The 19,481-nt window shown below is 41.5% G+C and overlaps 1 protein-coding gene across 1 annotated transcript in view; it reads right to left on the bottom strand.

Annotated features, from left to right (window-relative positions):
• The window catches only part of LOC142832391 (uncharacterized), a 128,888-nt gene that overhangs the window by 11,517 nt on the left and 97,890 nt on the right, over positions 1 to 19,481 (bottom strand). Inside the window, exons 24-29 of the mRNA XM_075942807.1 lie at positions 18,283 to 18,364; positions 11,707 to 11,908; positions 10,210 to 10,384; positions 9,470 to 9,540; positions 8,965 to 9,058; positions 4,601 to 4,704 (exon numbers count right to left, since the gene is read on the bottom strand). Coding sequence (XP_075798922.1) covers positions 4,601 to 4,704; positions 8,965 to 9,058; positions 9,470 to 9,540; positions 10,210 to 10,384; positions 11,707 to 11,908; positions 18,283 to 18,364 — 728 coding nt within the window. The remainder of the gene's footprint in view (positions 1 to 4,600; positions 4,705 to 8,964; positions 9,059 to 9,469; positions 9,541 to 10,209; positions 10,385 to 11,706; positions 11,909 to 18,282; positions 18,365 to 19,481) is intronic.

Here is a 19,481-nt window from a genome sequence, read left to right as displayed (position 1 = left end):
GGATTATTGTTGTTCTCCCCCCTTGAAATCTTGCATAGCACCTTCTGATACCAGAAAAGATAGGGAGGAGGCATTCAGGTCCGCTCCAGCTCAGGGGCTCCTGGACCCTGTTGGTGTGGGAGTTCCTTCTGTCTATGTGTTGCTTTTATTGGTTAATAAATAAAGAAGCTGTTTTGGCCAGTGGCTTGGCAGACTAGAGCTAGGCAGGGAAAACTAAATTGAATGCTGGGAGAAAGAAGGCAGAGTCAGGGAGAAGCCATGTAGCCCTGCTGGAGACAGAAGCCAGAACTTTACTCGGTAAGCCACAGCCTCATGACGATACACAGATCACAGATTAATGGAGATAGGTTAATTAAAGATATGAGTTAGCCAGAAATATGCTTAAGCTATTGGCTAAACAGTCTTGCAAATAATATGGTTTCTGTGTGATTATTTCAGGTCTAAATGGCTGAGAATGAACAAGCGACCTCCTATAACAGATTGGTGCTCCACTGTGTGCTAGCTAAATCCACATAAAACCTGAGAGGGCTTGAAAAGGAATTATAGACACTAAAAAACAAAGTTTAGCCTCATTGTTTTTTTTTTCGGGATGGGCTTTGTTTGCTGGTCATGGTTCCTTTAAGAGAGGTTTTCCTGATTCAGCAGTAGAAAACAAAAAACAAAACAAAACAAAAAAAACTAAAACAAAAAGCCCCACATGATTTTGAAACTGCGCCTTCCTGGGCTTGTTGCCGCCTGAACTCTGGCTCTTTCAGGAGGCAGAGCATTTAAATGGGGTTTGTGAGCAATGTGTTACAAACCACTTAACGGAGTGACGTAGATCCACTGCATACTTGGAACTGGGGCCGTGTGCACAGCTAGCAGAGGTGGTGAACATGCCTCCAACATGTTGGACTGGGCAGAGCCAAAAGGCAAAGCAGCCTTGGCCCTAGCATTTTAAGAAGGCTTTCCGGTCAGAAAAGGATTACAGATACACAATAAGGATAGATTCAGACATAACGAGCTCTAAATGAGACACAGTGTGTTTAAAAAATTTAAGTAGGCTTGGGAGAGAGAAGAAAAAGAATATAGAGAGTTATAAAAAGAAGAAAATGGTTTAAAAATAAACAAAGTCTTTAAAGAAACAGAGTAAACTTGTAGAAAAAGTAATAGAAATAAAGAAAAATAAGCCATGTAAAGATGGAATATATACAGAGAGTCTGGATTATGTATATTATTGTGTTTTCTTTGAATTTTTTTGACTGCAGAGAGACATTTGATTCTGGGGACTGCTAAGCTAAACTAACATATATTTTTAAAAGGTTTTTTGACTTCAAAATTTGAGTCTAAGGATATGTTGCTTTGGAAAAGAGGTTCTTCTTTTGTTTCCACAGAAGATGAGAACCTGTGGATTAATTCCAGACTAATGTGGTTTGATGAACCAAGATCCCCCAAAAGGTTGCTGTGAATACCCCCAAGAATTATTTTTCTCAACAAAAAGCAGGAAGCAGTTTGGAGAGAACTACATCCATATTCCCAAATATTGTTCATAAATATTTGTTTACATTTAAAGGGAGATATGCTATAGAGATTTGCATTGGTATGGATCTTGGTTTATTGATACAAATTTAAGGTCAATTTTGTTATACTGTGTATATGTATTTCTGATCTTGATTAAGGTATTGTGTTTGTCCAGCTCATTAAAAAATGTAATGTATAACTAATAAATATAGGTTAATAGATAGTCATCTGTAATAGTCAAGCTTGTAGTAATGTTAGTTTTTCTAGATGTACAGAGATATATTTCAGATGGATAGGGATTCTTCAGATCTTTCAAAAATCTTCAGAATATGGCATTTAAGATGTTTAGTAATTTAGGACTTTTCATGACAATGAGACACACCTGCTCCTGGCAGCACTAATTACTTCAAGAGGACAATGGGCATTGAAGAGGCTCCTCATGGAGTTTGCTAACCATTTAGGCAAGAAACTGCTCTTGCCTGGACTGCTTGATGTTATGCTGTGTGAACTGGACATGCAGGACCCACAGAGAAATGGTTGATGAATCTTGCCTAAAGGTGAGACAGTCCTTCAGGGATCCTGCTTCATGAAAGCGACTGCCAGACATTCTGCAGGACACAAAAGAAACTGACTGACAAACTGCCAATATAGGCAGAACTGTCTTTGGAATTTCCTGCTTCACGGAAAAGTCTACTGGATACTATAGGCTTGTGGGCTGAAGATGGATACCCCAAGGGTACAGAAGAACTTTGGTGACTGTCCAGGTAGCGAGATGTCTCTGTCAATTCTAGAGTTTTGGAAGTTGCTTACAATGCACTTCCTGTTTACTTAGGTAATATTATATCCGCCTTTGATGGAGTTGAAAAATAGATAGTTATAGTTTTTCTTAGTTATGATAAAAGATAAAGTAGATATAAATGTTGTAATTGTAATTCTTGCTTGATATCTGTTTTGTTATATGTGATTTTACTATGTTAAAGTTAAAACCTTCCTTTTTTATTTAAACAGAAAAGGGGAAATGGTATGGGAGGTCCTTCTGTCTATGTGTTGCTTTTATTGGTTAATGAATAAAGGAGCTGTTTCAGCCAGTGGCTTAGCAGAATAGAGCTAGGCGAGGAAAACTAAACTGAATGCTGGGAGAAAAAAATGGTGGAGTCAGGAGAAGCTATGTATCCCCACTGGAGACAGATGCTGGAACTTTGCCTGTAAGCCACAGTTTTGTGGCAATACACAGATTAAAGGAGATGGGTTGATTTAAGTTATGAGTTAGCCAGAAATACACTTAAGCTATTGGCCAAACAGTATTGCAAATAATATGGTTTCTGTGTGATTATTTTGGGTTTGAGCAACCTGGAATGAACAAGCAACCTCCTACAACACCCTGTGTTTGAAGTGCTTGGTGTTTTCCACAATAGAAACTTACTCATAACCTCTAGGAAATATCCAAGGCCTGTACTGTTTTTGGAGTCTCTTGGATAACTCTGACCAACAACTCAAAAATGGGCTTCCTGTGTCTGGTGATAGGGTTTTTGTTAGATAGTCTATGACTCTTGGGTAAATTATAAACTTAATAAATAATAGTAAGAAAAAATTCATGACATTTATATCACATGAGAAATAAGTGTTAGAGCCACATTTGTGTTTTTTATAATCATTACTATCCATTTTAGCATGAAACACACACAAGTTATTAAAGATTATCTGTAACTCAGAGATTAGTAACTGGGGTGAAGCAGAAAAACATACTTATATACAAATGCCACTGTGAGATGCGAATACACGCTGGTAGTTGTTTACTCTGGTACACGAGAAGAAGAGGAAGAGCGCACAAAAGGCCCTGAGGGAGGACGGGAGTTTAAGTGCAGTGGTTGAGGGAATGCTCACCATTCAGTCGTGTTCTGCTCAGTGCCCACGGATTTGTCAAGGAGCTGCCATTTCACTTCCTACTGATTTCAAGTCCATTCCATTGTGATCCCGAAAGAATCAAGAAATCATTTTGATTTTTTTGTATCTATCAAGATTTTCTTTTCTGGCCTAGCATGTTATTTATCTTTGGGAATGTGATATGGGCGTCTAGAAACCGTAGTCCACAGTTGTTAGTGGGAGTATTCTGCAGGAGTCTCGTAACCTTTCAACTTAGCCCAGTTTTTAGGTTTATTTAAACTGTGAGCCTGGGCATCACATGCATGTCTGTTTACAAGTGTTCTGTATTCTTGAAAGAGAATTCGTTAATTTGCATGACCTTTGCCATCTCTTCAAATTCGTCTTAAATACCACTCAGTCAGATGAGCATTTGTGCTCCTAATTGTTTTCCAGCTCCCATTTGCTTGCTGTATTTCCCCATCCTTCCATTCTCAGGATGTATATTTGACTGCACTATGTTTTCTGTAGATGGTAGGACTATTGTTATCCTTACTAAGGTCAAATCAGAAGGGTCACTCCAGCTTCAAAGCTCTTCAAACTGACTTTCACTGATAAGTTATCACAGATCTACCAAGGCAAGATCCCCCAATACTTCCATCTTTTACTGATAGATAACCCCAGGAACAACCTTGACAATCTACAAACAGTTTGTAGAATATCATCCAAAGAATCTGACAGAGATGTAATCCAAGGGCTGGAGAAATGACCCTAGGCTTAGGAGCTCTCCCTGCTCTTGCAGAGGACATGAATTTGGGTCCCAGTATTCACATAACAGCTCACAACCACCTGCAACTCCAGTTCCAGGGGAGCCAACACCCACTTCTGGTGGGCACCAGGCACGCATGTCGTGCACAGGCATGCATGCAGACAAAACACTCATATACATAAGTTACAACACCAAGTGCTCATCCCTAAAATACATGCATGGGAACAATATGAAGTGAACTCAGGAGGTTGTATTTATACATATATACACACACATATATGTAACAATAAAAATGAAAGAAAAAGAGGCTATGACCTTGAGAGGGAATTGGGGGACATGAGAGGAGTCAGAGGGAGGGGAAATAAAAAAGCAAATATGGCACTCATATATGAAATCCTCAAAAATATGAAATAATAAAAATTATGGCGAAGCTAATTAATGACTGAAAAGATTTAAAATTCAAGATCTTACCCAGTTAGCTCTGTCATCAATTCCTCACTTTTATCCATCTGTTTTTCCAGAGCACTTTCTAGAGACTGTGTCTGCTGAACGAGCTTCTTTGTTTCATTTCCAAGCTTTAAAACAATTATAAAAATATTTAAAAGAATCAGGAGTCTTAGTCTTATTTTATAAAATCATCTTTTATAAGCTTATGAGTAAAATGCTTTTGTACAAGTCTGTAGCATTCCATTTAGGGTCAAATCAAAAAATAACTTCTCAAAAGCAGCTCTCGTCTATTTTTATATTTATCATTAATTTTTAAAGAAATTTATAATTTTTTATTAGCCCCCCCATGTGTGTTCATGTCTATGAATGCATGCCACGTGTGTGCAGGAGCCTGCAGAGGCCAAAAGAGGGTGTCGGAGGTACTGGAGCTGCAGCAACAGATCATTGTGAGCCACCAGAGTGGGTGCTGGGAACTGAGCCTGGGTCCTCTGGAAGAGCAGCCAGTGCTCTTAACTGTCCCCCTCATCATTAATTTTTTATAGAATTTACATTTTTGTGTGTGGTTTTCTTTTTTCTTTTTAAAAGAAAACAAACTATCTTTTCATTTTACATACCAATCCCAGTTCCCACTCCCTCCCCTCCTCCTATTCCCTCCACCTTCCCTCCTACCCCACCCCAATCCACTCCTCAGAGAGGGTAAAGTACATTGCTTTGAGGAAGGACCAAGGCCCTCCCTACTATATTTAGGCTGAGCAAGGTGTCCTTCCAAAGAGAATGGGTTCCAAAAAGCCAGTACATGCAGTAGGGGTAAATCCTGGTCTCACTACCAGTGGTCCCTCATCTGCCCCAACCATACAACTGTCACCCACAGTCAGAGGGACTAGTTTGGCCCTATGTTGATTCCTTCCCTGTCCAGCCAGAGTTGATGAGCTCCCATTAGCTCAGGTAAGCTGTTTCACTGGGTGTCCCCATCATGGTCTTGACCTCTTTGCTCATGTTCTCACTCCCCCCTCTCTTTGACTGCACTTTGGGAGCTCAGTCCAGTGCTTCACTGTGGGTCTCTGCCTCTGTTTCCACCAGCTGCTGGATGAAGGTTCTATGGTGACATTTAACATAGTCATCAATCTGATTACAGGGCAAGGCCAGTTTGAACACCCTCTCAATATTGCTTAGGGTTTTAGCTGGGGTCATCCTTGTGGATTCCTGGGAATTTCTCTAGTGCCAGGTTTCTTGCTAGCCCCATAATGGCTCCTTCAACCAAAATATTTTTTTTCTTGCTCTCTATCTCTGTCCTTCCCCCATCTCAACTATCCCGTTCCCTCAAGTTCTTCTTCACCCTCCCCTTCTCCCCTCCTCCTCCTCTTCCACCCTCCCTTTCCTCCAAACCCCTATGCTCTCATGCTCTTTGTCATGAGATCTTGTCTATTTCCCCTTCCCAGGGGAATCTATATATATTTTCCTTAGGGTTCACCTTGTTGCTTAGCTTCTCTAGGATCATGAACTAGGCTCATTATCCTTTGCTTTACAGCTAGTATCCACTTATAAGTGAGTACATACCATGTTTATCTTTCTGGGTCTGGGTTACCTCTCTCAGGATAGTGTTTTCTAGTTCCATTCATTTGCATGCAAATTTCAAGATATCTTTTTTATTTCCCCCACTGAGTAGGACTCCATTATGTAAACGTACCACATTTTCTTTATCCATTCTTTGGTTGAGGGGCATCTAGGTTGTTTCCAGGTTCTGGCTATTGCAAATAATACTGCTATGAACATAGTTGAATAAAAGTCCTTGTAGTATGATTGAGCATCCTTTGGGTATATGTCCAAGAGTGGTATTACTGGGCCCTGAGGTAGGTTGATTTCAAATTTTCTGAGAGACCATCATACTGATTTCCAGAGTGGTTGTACAAATTTGCATTCTCACCAGCAATGGGGGAGTGTTCCCCTTACACTGCATCCTCTCCAGCATAAGCTGTCATCAGTGTGTTTTTGATCTTAGCAATTCTGAGAGGTGTAAGATGGAATCTCAGAGTCATTTTGATTTGCATTTTCCTGATGGCTAAGGATGTTGAACATTTCCTTAAGTGTCTTTGGCCATTTGAAATTATTCTGTTGAGAATTCTGTTTAGATCTGTACCACATTTTTTAACTGGATTAACTAATTTCTTGAGTTCTTTATATATTTTGGAGATAAGTTTTCTGTCTGATGTAGGGTTGGTGAAGATCTTTTCCCACTTAGTAGGCTGCCTTTTTGTCTTATTGACTATGCCCTTTGCTTTACTGAAGCTTCTCAGTTTCAGGAGGTCCCATTTATTTATTGTTGCTCTCAGTGTCTGCGCTACTGGTGTTATATTTAAGAAGTGATCTTCTGTGCCCATGCATTGAAAGCTGCTTCTCACTTTCTCTTCTATCAGGTTCAGTGTGGTCGGATTCATATTGAGGTCTTTGATCCATTTGGACTTGAGTTTTGTGCATGGAGATAGATATAGATCTATTTGCATTTTTCTACATGTTGACATCAAGTTATGCCAGCACCATTTGTTGAAGATGCTTTCTTTTTTTCCATTATATAACATTATATAATTTCAGCTTCTTTGCTAAAAATCAGGTGTTGATAGGTGTGTGGATTAGTATTTGGGTCTTTGAATTGATTCTATTGCTCCACCTGTCTGTGTTTAAGCCAATACCAGTAGAATTTACATTCTTATAATTTGTTAAGTCTTTTTCACCTGACTTTAGGGTGAGAAAATATTCATTCTCTGTGAGAATTCTCTTGGAAGTTTGAAATTTTCTTCTTCACTTACTATTTTTCTTTAAGAAGTGTCTTCATGCTAACACTACATAGTATAAAACTCTGCTTGACTCCTCGGGATTCCCTACCATCCTGACTTACCCCTCCCAGTGGGTTCCAAAATTCCTTAACACACAATCTATCTAAAATTCTTTTTGTCATCCAGCACCTTCTACTAACTTAAAATCTGATTTTAAAAAGGATTTATTTTATTTTATGTACATGTGTGAGAGTCTGCATGTATGTGTGTGTACCTGATACACATGGAGGCCAGAAGAGGGCATCAGTTCCCCTGGAACCAGAGTTACAGATGGTTGGGAACACCACATGGGTTCTGGGAATGGAACCTGGGCCTCAGGACGGATTCCATCGGGGATGCTCATGGCATGCATTTCCTGCTGGTTTTGGTTGGCACTACTTTGAAAGTCACACTTTTCAGACTTTGGCAATGTGAAGCTGTGGTCCAGAATCTCTGCCTTGTCTCTCTTTTTAGATAGTAGACGTTTTCATGCACACATCACCAGCCGTTTCCCTTTCTTTTCATTTGCTACACTGACAACCTTGGGTAAATGTTCTGAAATTCCCTTTCAGATGGAAGCTAACAACTATATTGCTGGAGGCCATTTTCCACCCACCCAGACAATTTGCACAAAACTGTTTAACTGCAAATGTAAAATATCAGCTCTGGTAATCTCTGGCATATTGAGGACACTATGGAGGAGTTAAAGTCTGCTGATGGAGCCGGGGGCAAAAACTCATCTATTTTTTGAGTCATAGCAGGCTTCTAAGAGGCTATTATTTCTAAGCCTAATTCCTTATACATTTTGGGGCAAACCTGTAAAATATGCCTCATTTTTAAAGGTTTATTTTACTTTATATGTAGAAATGTTTTGTGTGCATGTATATATGTATACTGTGTACATGTCCTGTGTCCCTGTAGGTCGGAGATGGTATCAGATCCCACAGAACTGGACTTACAGGCAGTTTTGAGCCATCATGTGGGTGTTGGGAATGAAAACTGGGTCCTCTGAAAGAGCATCAAGTGCTTTTAACCACTGAGCCATCTGTCTAGCCCCTGCCTCATTCTTTTTGAATAAGCTAAATAGGCCTGAAATCCAGCTATACAGCTCTCAAACTTCACTGTTTCAATTCAGTACATTTCTGTACGACAGTAAAAGGACATCCTTGGCATTCTTGTACACAGAAGACCCTTCAACATGTTCTCCTTTCTGATGTGTGAAAAGCATCGGAATAAATGGGGCCAGTTTCTAAGAAATCTCGAATTACTTTTCAGTGACCCTTCCTGATGTGGAAGACTGAGAGCCCCAGTTTCTGTGATGTTGTCACTAACAACGGACCCACACAGCACCTGCTTTTCAGAGTTACCAGGTTACAGGGGCTCCAGGTGGCGTTCACGCTGTCGTCATGTGATGGTGAAGCTGGGAAGGCAGCGTGGGAATCAGGAGGGAATCTTCTGTCTGGGATTCCACTTCAGTGATGGCCAGCGAAGGCTCTATTACCCAGACAGAAGAGTCTACAGCATGAACACCCACCTAGAGAAGACATTTTTAATATGGCAGAAGGAAACAAGACTCACCAAACCTTCGTGCAGCAGTTGATTCTGAATCTGTTCAAGTTTTGCTGATTGCTCCCTCAGTGTAATTTTTAACTTGGAAAGTCGAATTTCAAGCCTAAAATGCATTTGGTACTGATTCACATATATAATTTTAAAAAACATTATCACAATTTCTGAACTAACATCTGAAAGAATAATTTCATTATTAATGTCTGAAAAGCATGTGGTTTGGAAGTTTTCATCTTCTTCCTGCAGTGTTTTGTGGATAATGTGCATAATAGTGTAAATTGCACATTTAATTTTTGCAGGGTTTAGAACTAAACCTTTCAACTTGGTACGCACAGATATACCAAGCTGTCCAGCTGAGCAACGTCCAAGACTTAAACAATGCATTTCAACCATCATAATTCTGAGCGAGTTTCCTGGCTTCCCCAAAGGGCACCCATTAACATAGGGTTAGAATTTCTGTACTACACTGTTCTTTCTGCAGAGCTCACGGGAATCCGTGCACCACCCTACTTTATACCTTTGTAAGCTGGCTTGCGTCTTCCCAGAACTCTGTGCTGTCTCTGAGAGTTGGTCCTGTAGTCCCTGCAACTAAAATGAGCAATAAGCTGTTAAGACCATCGGTCTGCCCTTTACCCTGGACATCGCCCATGGGGACGTCTGTTCTGTAACTGTAGAATTAACTGAGCTGTAACAGCAGGACTTTATTTCCACCACGCCCAAATCAATACTACCTGCCATCTACAGGAAATTAACGGATGTTTACTCTAACACTGAGGCACGTATTATTGGGTATTATTGGATATGCAAATTGATAGAACTGGTAAAATATGGAAATTTGTATGTCTGAATTTCCAGAAATACCTCAAAACCCATAATTTGAAAATTGACTTATATCTACATATATGAATGATCACAGGAATATATGTGCTAGTGATGATAAAAACTAACATGATATTTTAGATGAAAACAAGATGTTTGTTTTAGGAAATGGTTTGAGAGATGTTCTGTCTTAGCTATAGTTTGGGATAACTATTTAAATTTAATCTTCCTACTTTCAATTCATTGATGAGGTGCAAGTCTCAAGTTGGTGTAACCGCATGTTTTCGTATTTTCAGTGAGGAATTGGCAAGCAATACTTTTTTTTTCCTGATAATTTTCTGCTAGCCACAAGTATTTATCTAAAACCACACAAAATCGAAGAGAGCCAACTAATATCAAGCCCTGAGAAATATGGACTTTTACTCACGATGAGTTTACCTGTCTCAAATCGTTTTCTATGGCCTTTGCATCTGCAATCATTTTCCCGATTTCTGGGTGCTGAGTCTGTTCCACATTTTCACCGCATTGCACCTCTCTTCTGCTCAGCTGCACCTTCTTTTGTTGAAACATAGACTCAGCATGTTCTTGCTTCCCACCTGGTTTCAAGGGGAACCTGAAGTATTAAAACATATTACAACTAGTTTTTAGGAAAAACGTTCATTGTGGGATGTGATTTTCTTATACTAACAGACCAACTTCTTGATTTATTACCTTTCAAAATAACCAAGTAAGTTGACTTGAAATAAAATTTCATCACCATACAATGTGCCAGATGTGCCTCAGATGATTTCATTGCAAAGAAGAACCTCCAGATGTTCACACGCTGGCTCTGTCTGTAGCCATAACTCAGGACCCAGAGGAGGAACTTAGTGTTCGTTATCGCTCATTCTGTCTGTTGCTAACACTTTAAGCATATCTCAGTATTATTTATTGCAAAAGAAGCTTGACGGTCTTTTGTGAACAATACATGACCTCCTCATTCAACAGTATTGTAGTTCATAGAAATATGAATTAATTTTATCAATGTATGAAAGATATATACTGAAAAAATTAACCAGTGACCTCCATTTTCTTTTTATTTGTGTTAAAAGTACAGATGGGGCGCAGGTTAACAGCCTCTGGAGGGCTTGTCAGTCATGGCTACCGTTGTTGGATCCCTCGCAATGTAAACTTATAAAAATATAAGTTTAAAAATATTTGAGTTGAGAGATGATTCTTTTATACTCTTTGGCTGGAGCTATCAATGAATATTAAGCTTTCTTTAGAAGAAGTAACTGTATTGATCCAAGCCTTTAAAAATGATTCCTATACTTTAAACAAGTAATTATATATGGATGATTTTTTCCAAAATATTTAGAAATTTAGAAAATAAAGTCCAAATGGTATTTCTTGCAGCATCAATTGAAACAGAAAGGTCTGAGAATGATCACAAATTCTCAGTCCTGAGTGAATAATGGAATTCATCATAGCCACTTGAATTTCAGTTTTAAAAATTGTGAATTTATTTATTTAAAATGCTCATACCTAAATGAGTTGGTTCCATTTTCCCCAATAATTTTACACTCCACAGGACTGAAAATGTTGTCTTCCTCTAGGGCACTAGACCTTACGCCAGCAATGATGAGAATTCTACTTCAGATCTACAACACAATATGATGGCTCAACTGTTTCTTCAAGACTAAGGTGTCACAGGGCTGGAGAGATGGCTCAGTGGAGAAAAACACTGGCTGCACAGGACTGGGGTTGGATTGCTAGCCCTCAGAGAGTGGCTCAGTCATCTGTAACTCCAGGTCCAGGCAATCTGATGCCCTCCCTCTTCTGGCCCCTGGGGGCACTGCATGCGTGTGGTACACAGATTCACATGTAGGCACACACACATATACATATAGCATGAAAATAAAAATTTTAATTAAAAAACCAAATAAGATGCCATGCCTCAAAGTGCAGAGGTCTTCCCATTCTCCTCCTCTATGCGGTAACCAGGATTTTATTTCCGTCTGTTCTCTCTGCGCTCTGCTAGCTCTGTTTTCCATGTTCTCAAGTTTTCTTGTAAGCAGTTCGCAGTGGCTGTTCTTAAGCTCCATCAGTCTTTCATACGAATGAATCATATCCCAGAGTTTCAGCAGGCTGCTAGAGTCTGTATGAGAGAGGACAGCGCGAGAATAAATTACACACGAGCATATATTGTACGTAGGGACCGCGTCTTCACGTCAGCCACTCATACGCTGAACAACAAGCACCACGTGCCTCTAACGAGGATCACGTAGGCTGGAATCCTGCAGATAAAACAAGCGAGACCTTGTGTGGTGGCCTTTCTCGGCCGGCAGCCTAACTACATCTGGGGTTGACTAAAAGCCAAATCAGTAGACACACCTGTAGCGTTTTTCTTAATTAAATAATTTAGAAGTGGGAAGACCTATTTCTAATCCAGACCTTCTGAGGTGGGAAGATGCCCCTCTAATCTGGACCACACCTCCTGCTGGAAGCCGATAGGAAGGACAAGGAGAAGGAAGCCTGCTCTCCTTTCCTGCCTGCTCTCTAGCAAGTCCATTCCTCCACTTGCGTCTTCAGGGTTCCAGCATATGCTGAGGGCCAGCTCAGACATCCCGCCTCATGGACTGAACAACCACTGGATTCCTGGGCCTTCTGTTGATAGACAGCCATTGTTGGACTAGCTGGACCACAGCCTGTTAGTCATTCTAGTACATTCCCTTTATATAAATGTATTCTTTCTATGAGTTCTGTCACTCCAGAGAACCCTGACTAATACACCTCATTTTTGTTTAGTTTCAAATCTAGAGGAGAAATGACACAAAATGTGCATTATATATCAGATAAATGAGCATTATATATTCAGATAAACACTGTAAGAGACAGTCCTATGATCACCTATGAAAATTAATATAAGATGGGCTCAAGGCAGATGTGTCAAGGAGGAAAAAGTTGCCCTGAGAAATGTGGGATGAGTTGGAGTCAGTGACATGGAGAAGGGGAAGCTCTCTAGCTGGTCCGTTCGTTCATGGAGATTCCATTGCCATCTACTTCCAGTCAAGGTGGTGCAACAGATACGGATTTCATTTCAACATGAAACAAGAAAACCAAAACAGCCAAAATATTTCCTTTGACAATTATTAAGATAATGGATTATAAAGATAACAATCTATGATTGACAGAAAACAGATGAGAAAGGTCTCCCAATGTCATCTCTCCCTATAAAGAGAGGGTTCAGGCAGAAAATAAGGAGACTGAACTGATGTGGAGACTCCTGGATTCTCCGTGCTGAGGGAGGTGAGTCTGCAGAGATCACAGGGCAGGATGCAGGAGGGAAGAGAGCAGTGTGGCAGGACGCTGCAGATCTGCGACCCCTTCAACAGCAGAGCATGACAAATGCTTGTGCAGAAAGCATCTGCAACTGAAAAAAGCTTCCAGGGAACTGCAGAGCCCATGGACTGCCTAAAGAGTGTCCATTTCCAGCAAACAATTGAATAAAATCTTAGGTTAGGGTACAATAGGTTAGCAAAAAGGTTCTGTCTACATTGCAGAGAACTGGAGGCTGTCTGAACAGGATTAGGAAGGGTGCAGCTGTTTAACGTAACTTAAATGTAGCTGTCTTAGATACTTTTCTATTGTGATAAAAACACTATGATCAAGGCAACTTATAAAATTTTAATTCGGGGCTAACTTTCAGAGGGTTAGAGTCCACCGAAGGTCATGGCTGTGAACACAGCAGGAGGCAGGCACGGTACTGGAACAGTACTGAGAACTTACATCTTGAGACAAAGCCAAGAGGCAGAGCGAAAGAGACGTACCAGGAGCAGTACAGCAGGCAGCAGGCATCTCTCTAAACCTCAAAGCCCAGCCCCAGTGACACACCTCCTCCAGCAAGGCCACACCTCCTAGTCCTACCCAAGCAGTTCTACCAACTGGCAGGGTGTGGGGGAGAGGCAATTATCCTGTTCTGTGAGCCCGTGGGGACCATTCTCATCCACACTACCGCATTCCATTCCCTGGGCTCCATAGGACATATTGTAATGCAAAAGTTCCAACATTCTTCCAGAAAGGTCCTGCCCATTACTGGGGCTGGGCGAGGGGAGGGGGAGGGAAGACCAGACAGGACTGGAGGCTATCATAAGAACAGGAAGGAGGGGTCAAGTTGTTTAATGTGACTTAAATGTATCCCATATTGAAATTCAAAGAGAAGTAGACTCATGAGAGTCACCTTTTTTAAAAATTTAATTTTTCTCAAACAAATCCAAATCAACAGGAACTAAACAGCACAGCTGTGAACAAATTTAACTACAGTTTACACTTGAACAAGGCATGTTCAAACAGTGTTGGTCTACGTATACATTGTGTTTTTTGAAGTGCATTGAGGTTTCACATAATCTGAAAAATTCACAGAACCACATACCATAGGAATATTGAAAAAACTTAGGCTGCATGTCATGAATGTATAAAACATACATTCAAAACAGTAGATCTTATAATCTGTTAATAAAAGAAAACATAGGAAGCCATAGCAAGCAGTTGATCGGAGTTATGGACATACTTCTGCCCCTAAGTGTTATGACCTGAAGTCAAGACATAAAAACTAAGGTAACAAAGCCACGTTCTCCAACTGCACTGCTGCAGTGACCTAACACTGCCTCCTGCTCTTCCTGCTGGAAGCCCCATGGGAAGGCATTTGCACATTGCGGAGGGCGCCTCTCTAGAGCAGTTTGTCTCTCAGATTGGCGATTGCAATCCAAAGGACCTCTCATAGCTCTCTCGGCCCTTCTACACTTCTCACACAGAATCTGGGTCCGCCGGCCATTTGTGTTATCACTAAGAATTCCGTTCAACAACAGTTCCCTAGGAGTTCTATTTTAGAAGCCTAAAGATGTTTGTAAATTTTGAATTGTCAGCGTTTGCTACTTCTATGTCCAGTAAAATGTTGTTGAAGACTCAATAGATTCAAGTAATTATGTAGAATGAACATGATTGAAAACTTCAGAAAGACAGATTGTCAGGCTGAATAAAAAGTAGCTACATCTTTACCCTGTAACAACAACAGCAACAATAACAACAACAGCAGCAGCAGCAACAACACCAACAGCAACAACAACAACAACAACAACAACAGCTACCTAACGGCTTGAGAGATGTTCAGAGGTTCAGACTACTGGCTGATTTTGCAGAAGGCCTGAACTGGATTCGCAGCACCCACCTGTAACTCCAGTTTCAGGGGATCTGATACTGTCCTCTGGCCTCTGCTGGCACCACACATACACACGGTGAGCATACATACATTCAGGTATGCACACATACACATAAATTCAGTTTCCATGAACTCACACCAACCCTGAATAAGACCTGAAGAAAGCCAAGATAGTCAACATTCCAGCATGGACGGGGAGGATACAGACAGGAGGTTGGGTCCTGCCCAGTTTGTGCATTCAGGGACAGTTTACAAACACAAGACACAAAATTTGGTCACAGTGCCCAAAGAAATTCACAGATACCATCTGAAACCAGCCTACTCAGTAAGGGATGGAGCAGACAGTCCGTGGGACAGTGTGGAGCATAAGTATGTCTCCTCTTGTTAATATACCCACTAAGACCAGAAGAAACTGTTACAGGATTATTAAGTCAAAACAATTTAAGCAATGAGAAATGTGTTCCCTGAAGATAAAGAGATCAAATTGGAATTTAATGATTAAAATTTAATAAACATTGACAAAAGTATCGAAAAGACAGTTTATTAAAGAAGATAAACAATTCAGGCCTAATGTGTGATTAGTTTCTACTGTAAACTTCAGATAACCTAGACTCACCAGGGAAGAGGGAACCTCAGCTACGCCATCAGACTGGCTTGTGGGCATTCTGTATGGCATGGCCTTGATTGCTAATTGGTGCTTGCTGTGGCTTGTGCTGTGGCTTGTCCCAGACAGGCAATCCAGGCTGTGTAAGAAAAGCTAGCTGAGTGTGAACCCATGAGAGTCAAAAGCATTGTTCTTTTGTGGTTCCTGCTGTGATGGATTGGGATCTAGAAGTGTGAGCTGGAATAAATCTAGGTGCTTTCATTTGCATGGGACATCAAAGTGACAAAGGAAACCAGTGCCTCAGGCCTGTAATCCCAGCTACCCAGGAGGCTGGGGCAGGAGTAGCAAAGGTCATTTAGTACCTGAGCCAGGTCGGGAGCTCAAGGTCACTTGAGAACTTACCAAGACTTTTTCTTTTCTTTTTAGATTTACTTATTTTATGTATGAGTGTTCTGTCTGCATGTACAACCTTACTCCAGAAGAGGGCATCAGATCCCACTGTAGATGGCTGTGAGTCACCATGGGGTTGCTGGGAATTGAACTCAGGACCTCTGGATGAGCAGCCAGTGCTCTTAACCTCTGAGCCATTGCACCAGCCTGACCAAGAGTCTTTCAAAGTAAAACAGTAACTAGAGTTGGAGCTATAGCTAAGTGGTACAGCAAGTGCCTCGCATGCACAAGGGCCTAGGCTTAATCCCCAGAACCACACACATGCACACACAGAAAATAAATACATGGGAAAGAAGCTTAACATTGAATCTAAAAATAACACTGAATGAGGGAGGTGACAAAGCCCAACTAGACACCCCGTGCTAACAAATAAAAATCTCCACATCAGGAATAGGCTACCTCTTTTTGAGTTGTTGGCCAGTGGGGGCCACTATTGCCAATACTCTTGGCTTGACAGTAAGACCATATTGCTGAAGACAACACAAACTTGAGTAACAACATGGACAAACCAAGCTGGTACTCAGCTGGAGGCCTCATCCCTATGGCTAGCTTTCACGGTACTAGAAGGCGCTATGCATGCGACTGGAGAAGCGTAATCATCATTTCACCCAGCTGTGAGCCCTGCAGCCTGCAATGACCGGCCTGACAGATGTGCCTACTGGACAAACAGTGGCGTGAATGTCATTGGATCTAAGGTTTGTGCCATGAGGTGGAATCCATACCTGGCACTGTTAAAGGCACCAAGAATCTGTGGCTGGGTAGGTCAGAGGAAGAATCTGAAAAGAAGGCCCTAAGGAAGAATCTAGAACTATTGCTCTGCTAAAGGGACACAGCGTTAAGATGACCCCTAATGAGTTACTGCTATACACATAAATCAGAGCATCTCTCAACCCTCATCAGAGAAGTTCCTCCTTGCAGTAGATGGTGATTAACACAGACTCTCAGATAGTCAACATGGAGAGGGTGTGAGACTGTGGAGAGCTTGGCTCCATGGGGACACACACATCACACCCCTCCCCAGGGGTCTTGGAGGAAGAGTGACTGGGAAATTCTAAGCGGCAGAGACTGTGGCTAACATCAAGGCATAGCAGGGAAGTTACACGTATGAAGCCACAGTAGTTGTCATGGTATGCAAAAGACATGCACGACCTCAAGCAGAAAAAAAATCTCAGCATTAGAAGGAGAAAGTGGGCATAAGATCCCACTGCTAGCTCAGGAGCTATTGACGCTTGATAGTGGTGGGGAGAGAAAGAGAGTCAGTTTTCTTTAATGATGGGACCCCCTGGCAGGTCACAAACATGACAAGGCAGTTCCCAGCCCCAAGACTATCTGGTCATCATGGGGTAGAAGGGGTAAAACCCAAAGCTCGGGGGAAATAGAGAGGAGGGCGGTTTATGTAAGGAGCTGGGGAAGGGTGGGTAATATGAACAAAATACATCATATGAAAATCTCAAAGAAGTACTAAAATATTGTTTAAAGAACGACACTGATATTCACAATAGCCACTTACTAGAACGGTGGAAATAAAAAAGGCCCATGATAATACTATGCAAAAATACAGAGGAATTTAAGTCTCCTCTATTGGTAATGAGAGTAGAAAATGATTCACGTACTTTTCAAGATGAATTAGTAGCTTCTTAATAGGGGAATATAAGACAATTGAGGAAACAGCTGTGGAGGAAGATACATTGTTACCCATGTTGACAATGGTGGCGAAATATGTGTTTCAACCTTCAGACATCTAACACATGGCACATGTGATTTATTTTGGTCAAGAAGACCCCAGCAGAGCGACTGAAAACACATGGCTCTGGGACCATAACAAACATCTAAGGGTAGTGGACTGAAAAGAGACCCACAGAAAGCTAGAGCAGCCGGGGAGAGCGAGCTCTTGGCCCTGAGAAGTGACAGCATATGACAGGTTCCGAATTTTCAAAATAGAGAGTTCTAGGGGCAGTTGGATCAAGTTCTAAGAGGAGGAGCGCTATGGTTATTACAGCCTGCTCCACTGGCTGTCGGAGATTCTCACAGAGCTCTTCTGCTGGGATTTGAAGTGGTTCTCTGTCTAGAATGGTGGAGAGGCCATTGCCTGGGGGCCCAGAATACAGACACTTCAGTGTTCTGTGATCAGGACTGAGGGATGCATAAATAGGACCCAGATGCAGCAGACGCCTCCTGTTCACACAGCACCCTGTCTCACGCTCCTTCACAGCGCTCACTGAGCCGCAGATGGACTCACAGCAAGCACAGGGCTATTCACCATTTCCTGCGGCTGTCGCAGAAGGCTGACTTCGGCTGTTGGCTTCTTTCATTTCATTGACTTGATTTACTTGGGTTTCCATCTGTAAAACAGCACTATTTCAAAACGTTTCCGAATTCATAGAGTATGTAGTAAATACAGAAAAGTGGTAGCTTTACACTTTGACAAAATGCATAAGCAGAAATGTAATTCTAGATAAAACTGATTTTGTCAAAGGAAACTCTGAGTAACATCTCCTGGTTATTAATAATTAATCAATTTAGAGACAGGATTTTATTATGACCTAGAATTTTCTATGAGACCAAACTGGCCTTGAACTCACAGAGATCTGCCTGTCTCTGGGATTAAAGGTGTATGCCACCACACCCAGCCTTTGCGTCTCCTGTTGCTTGATTTCTTTTTTCAAAAACATTAACTTCTTTGCAAAAGTCTTTTTGAGTTACCTCCCTAATATATTTCAGTTGATACAACATTATATTGTCTTTGATAACCTATCTTTTTAAAAAGTTTGTTTATTTTTAGTGTTCTGCCTGCTTGTATTCCTGCAGGCCAGAAGAGGGCACCAGATCCCATTATAAATGCTTGTGAGCCACTCTGTGGTTGCTGGGTATTGAACTCAGGACCTCCAGAAGAGCAGTCAGTGCTCTTAAACTCTGAGCCATCTCTCCAGGCCTTAAGCCAAGTTAAGTATTTAGGACAAATTAGGATTAAGTATAAACAATCAAAGCCTCACAGCATACAGAAAAAGCAGTTATTTCTAGCTATCTGACTCACAGGACGGTTTCCCTTCGCTTCTGCTGGAATCTCACTTCCTGTCTTGTTGGTGTCAGACTAAGAGGGGCTGTGTAGAAAGGGTAAGTCTGGCTTTACCTAGCCAGTCAGCTGGACCTGCAGAGCTGGTGAACAAGCTCTTTTGCTCTTTGCAGTCCTGGTTTGGGGATCTCTGGGCATCTGTTGTTCTAACTGAAGTTTCAACAGGATGGATGGACTTTGCGGTGCCTACCAACTCAGGGTCTCCTTTGATTCCCTTCATCCTCTCCATTTTCTCTCTGTCTCAGGCAAGGGGAAGCCTCCTGAAGAATCTTGGCCTACATTCCAAGTACACACTTGGGTCTCCCTGTTCAGCTTGTTCCTCTGCACCCTGGTTTGTAGCACCCCTCCATTGCTCATCCCTGTGCAGTGGGCTGGGATACTGCAGT

The sequence above is a fragment of the Microtus pennsylvanicus genome, chromosome 12 (genome assembly GCF_037038515.1).
Source record: "Microtus pennsylvanicus isolate mMicPen1 chromosome 12, mMicPen1.hap1, whole genome shotgun sequence".
In the NCBI taxonomy this organism is placed as follows: domain Eukaryota; kingdom Metazoa; phylum Chordata; class Mammalia; order Rodentia; family Cricetidae; genus Microtus; species Microtus pennsylvanicus.
This window is presented reverse-complemented; position numbering and strand designations above follow the sequence as displayed.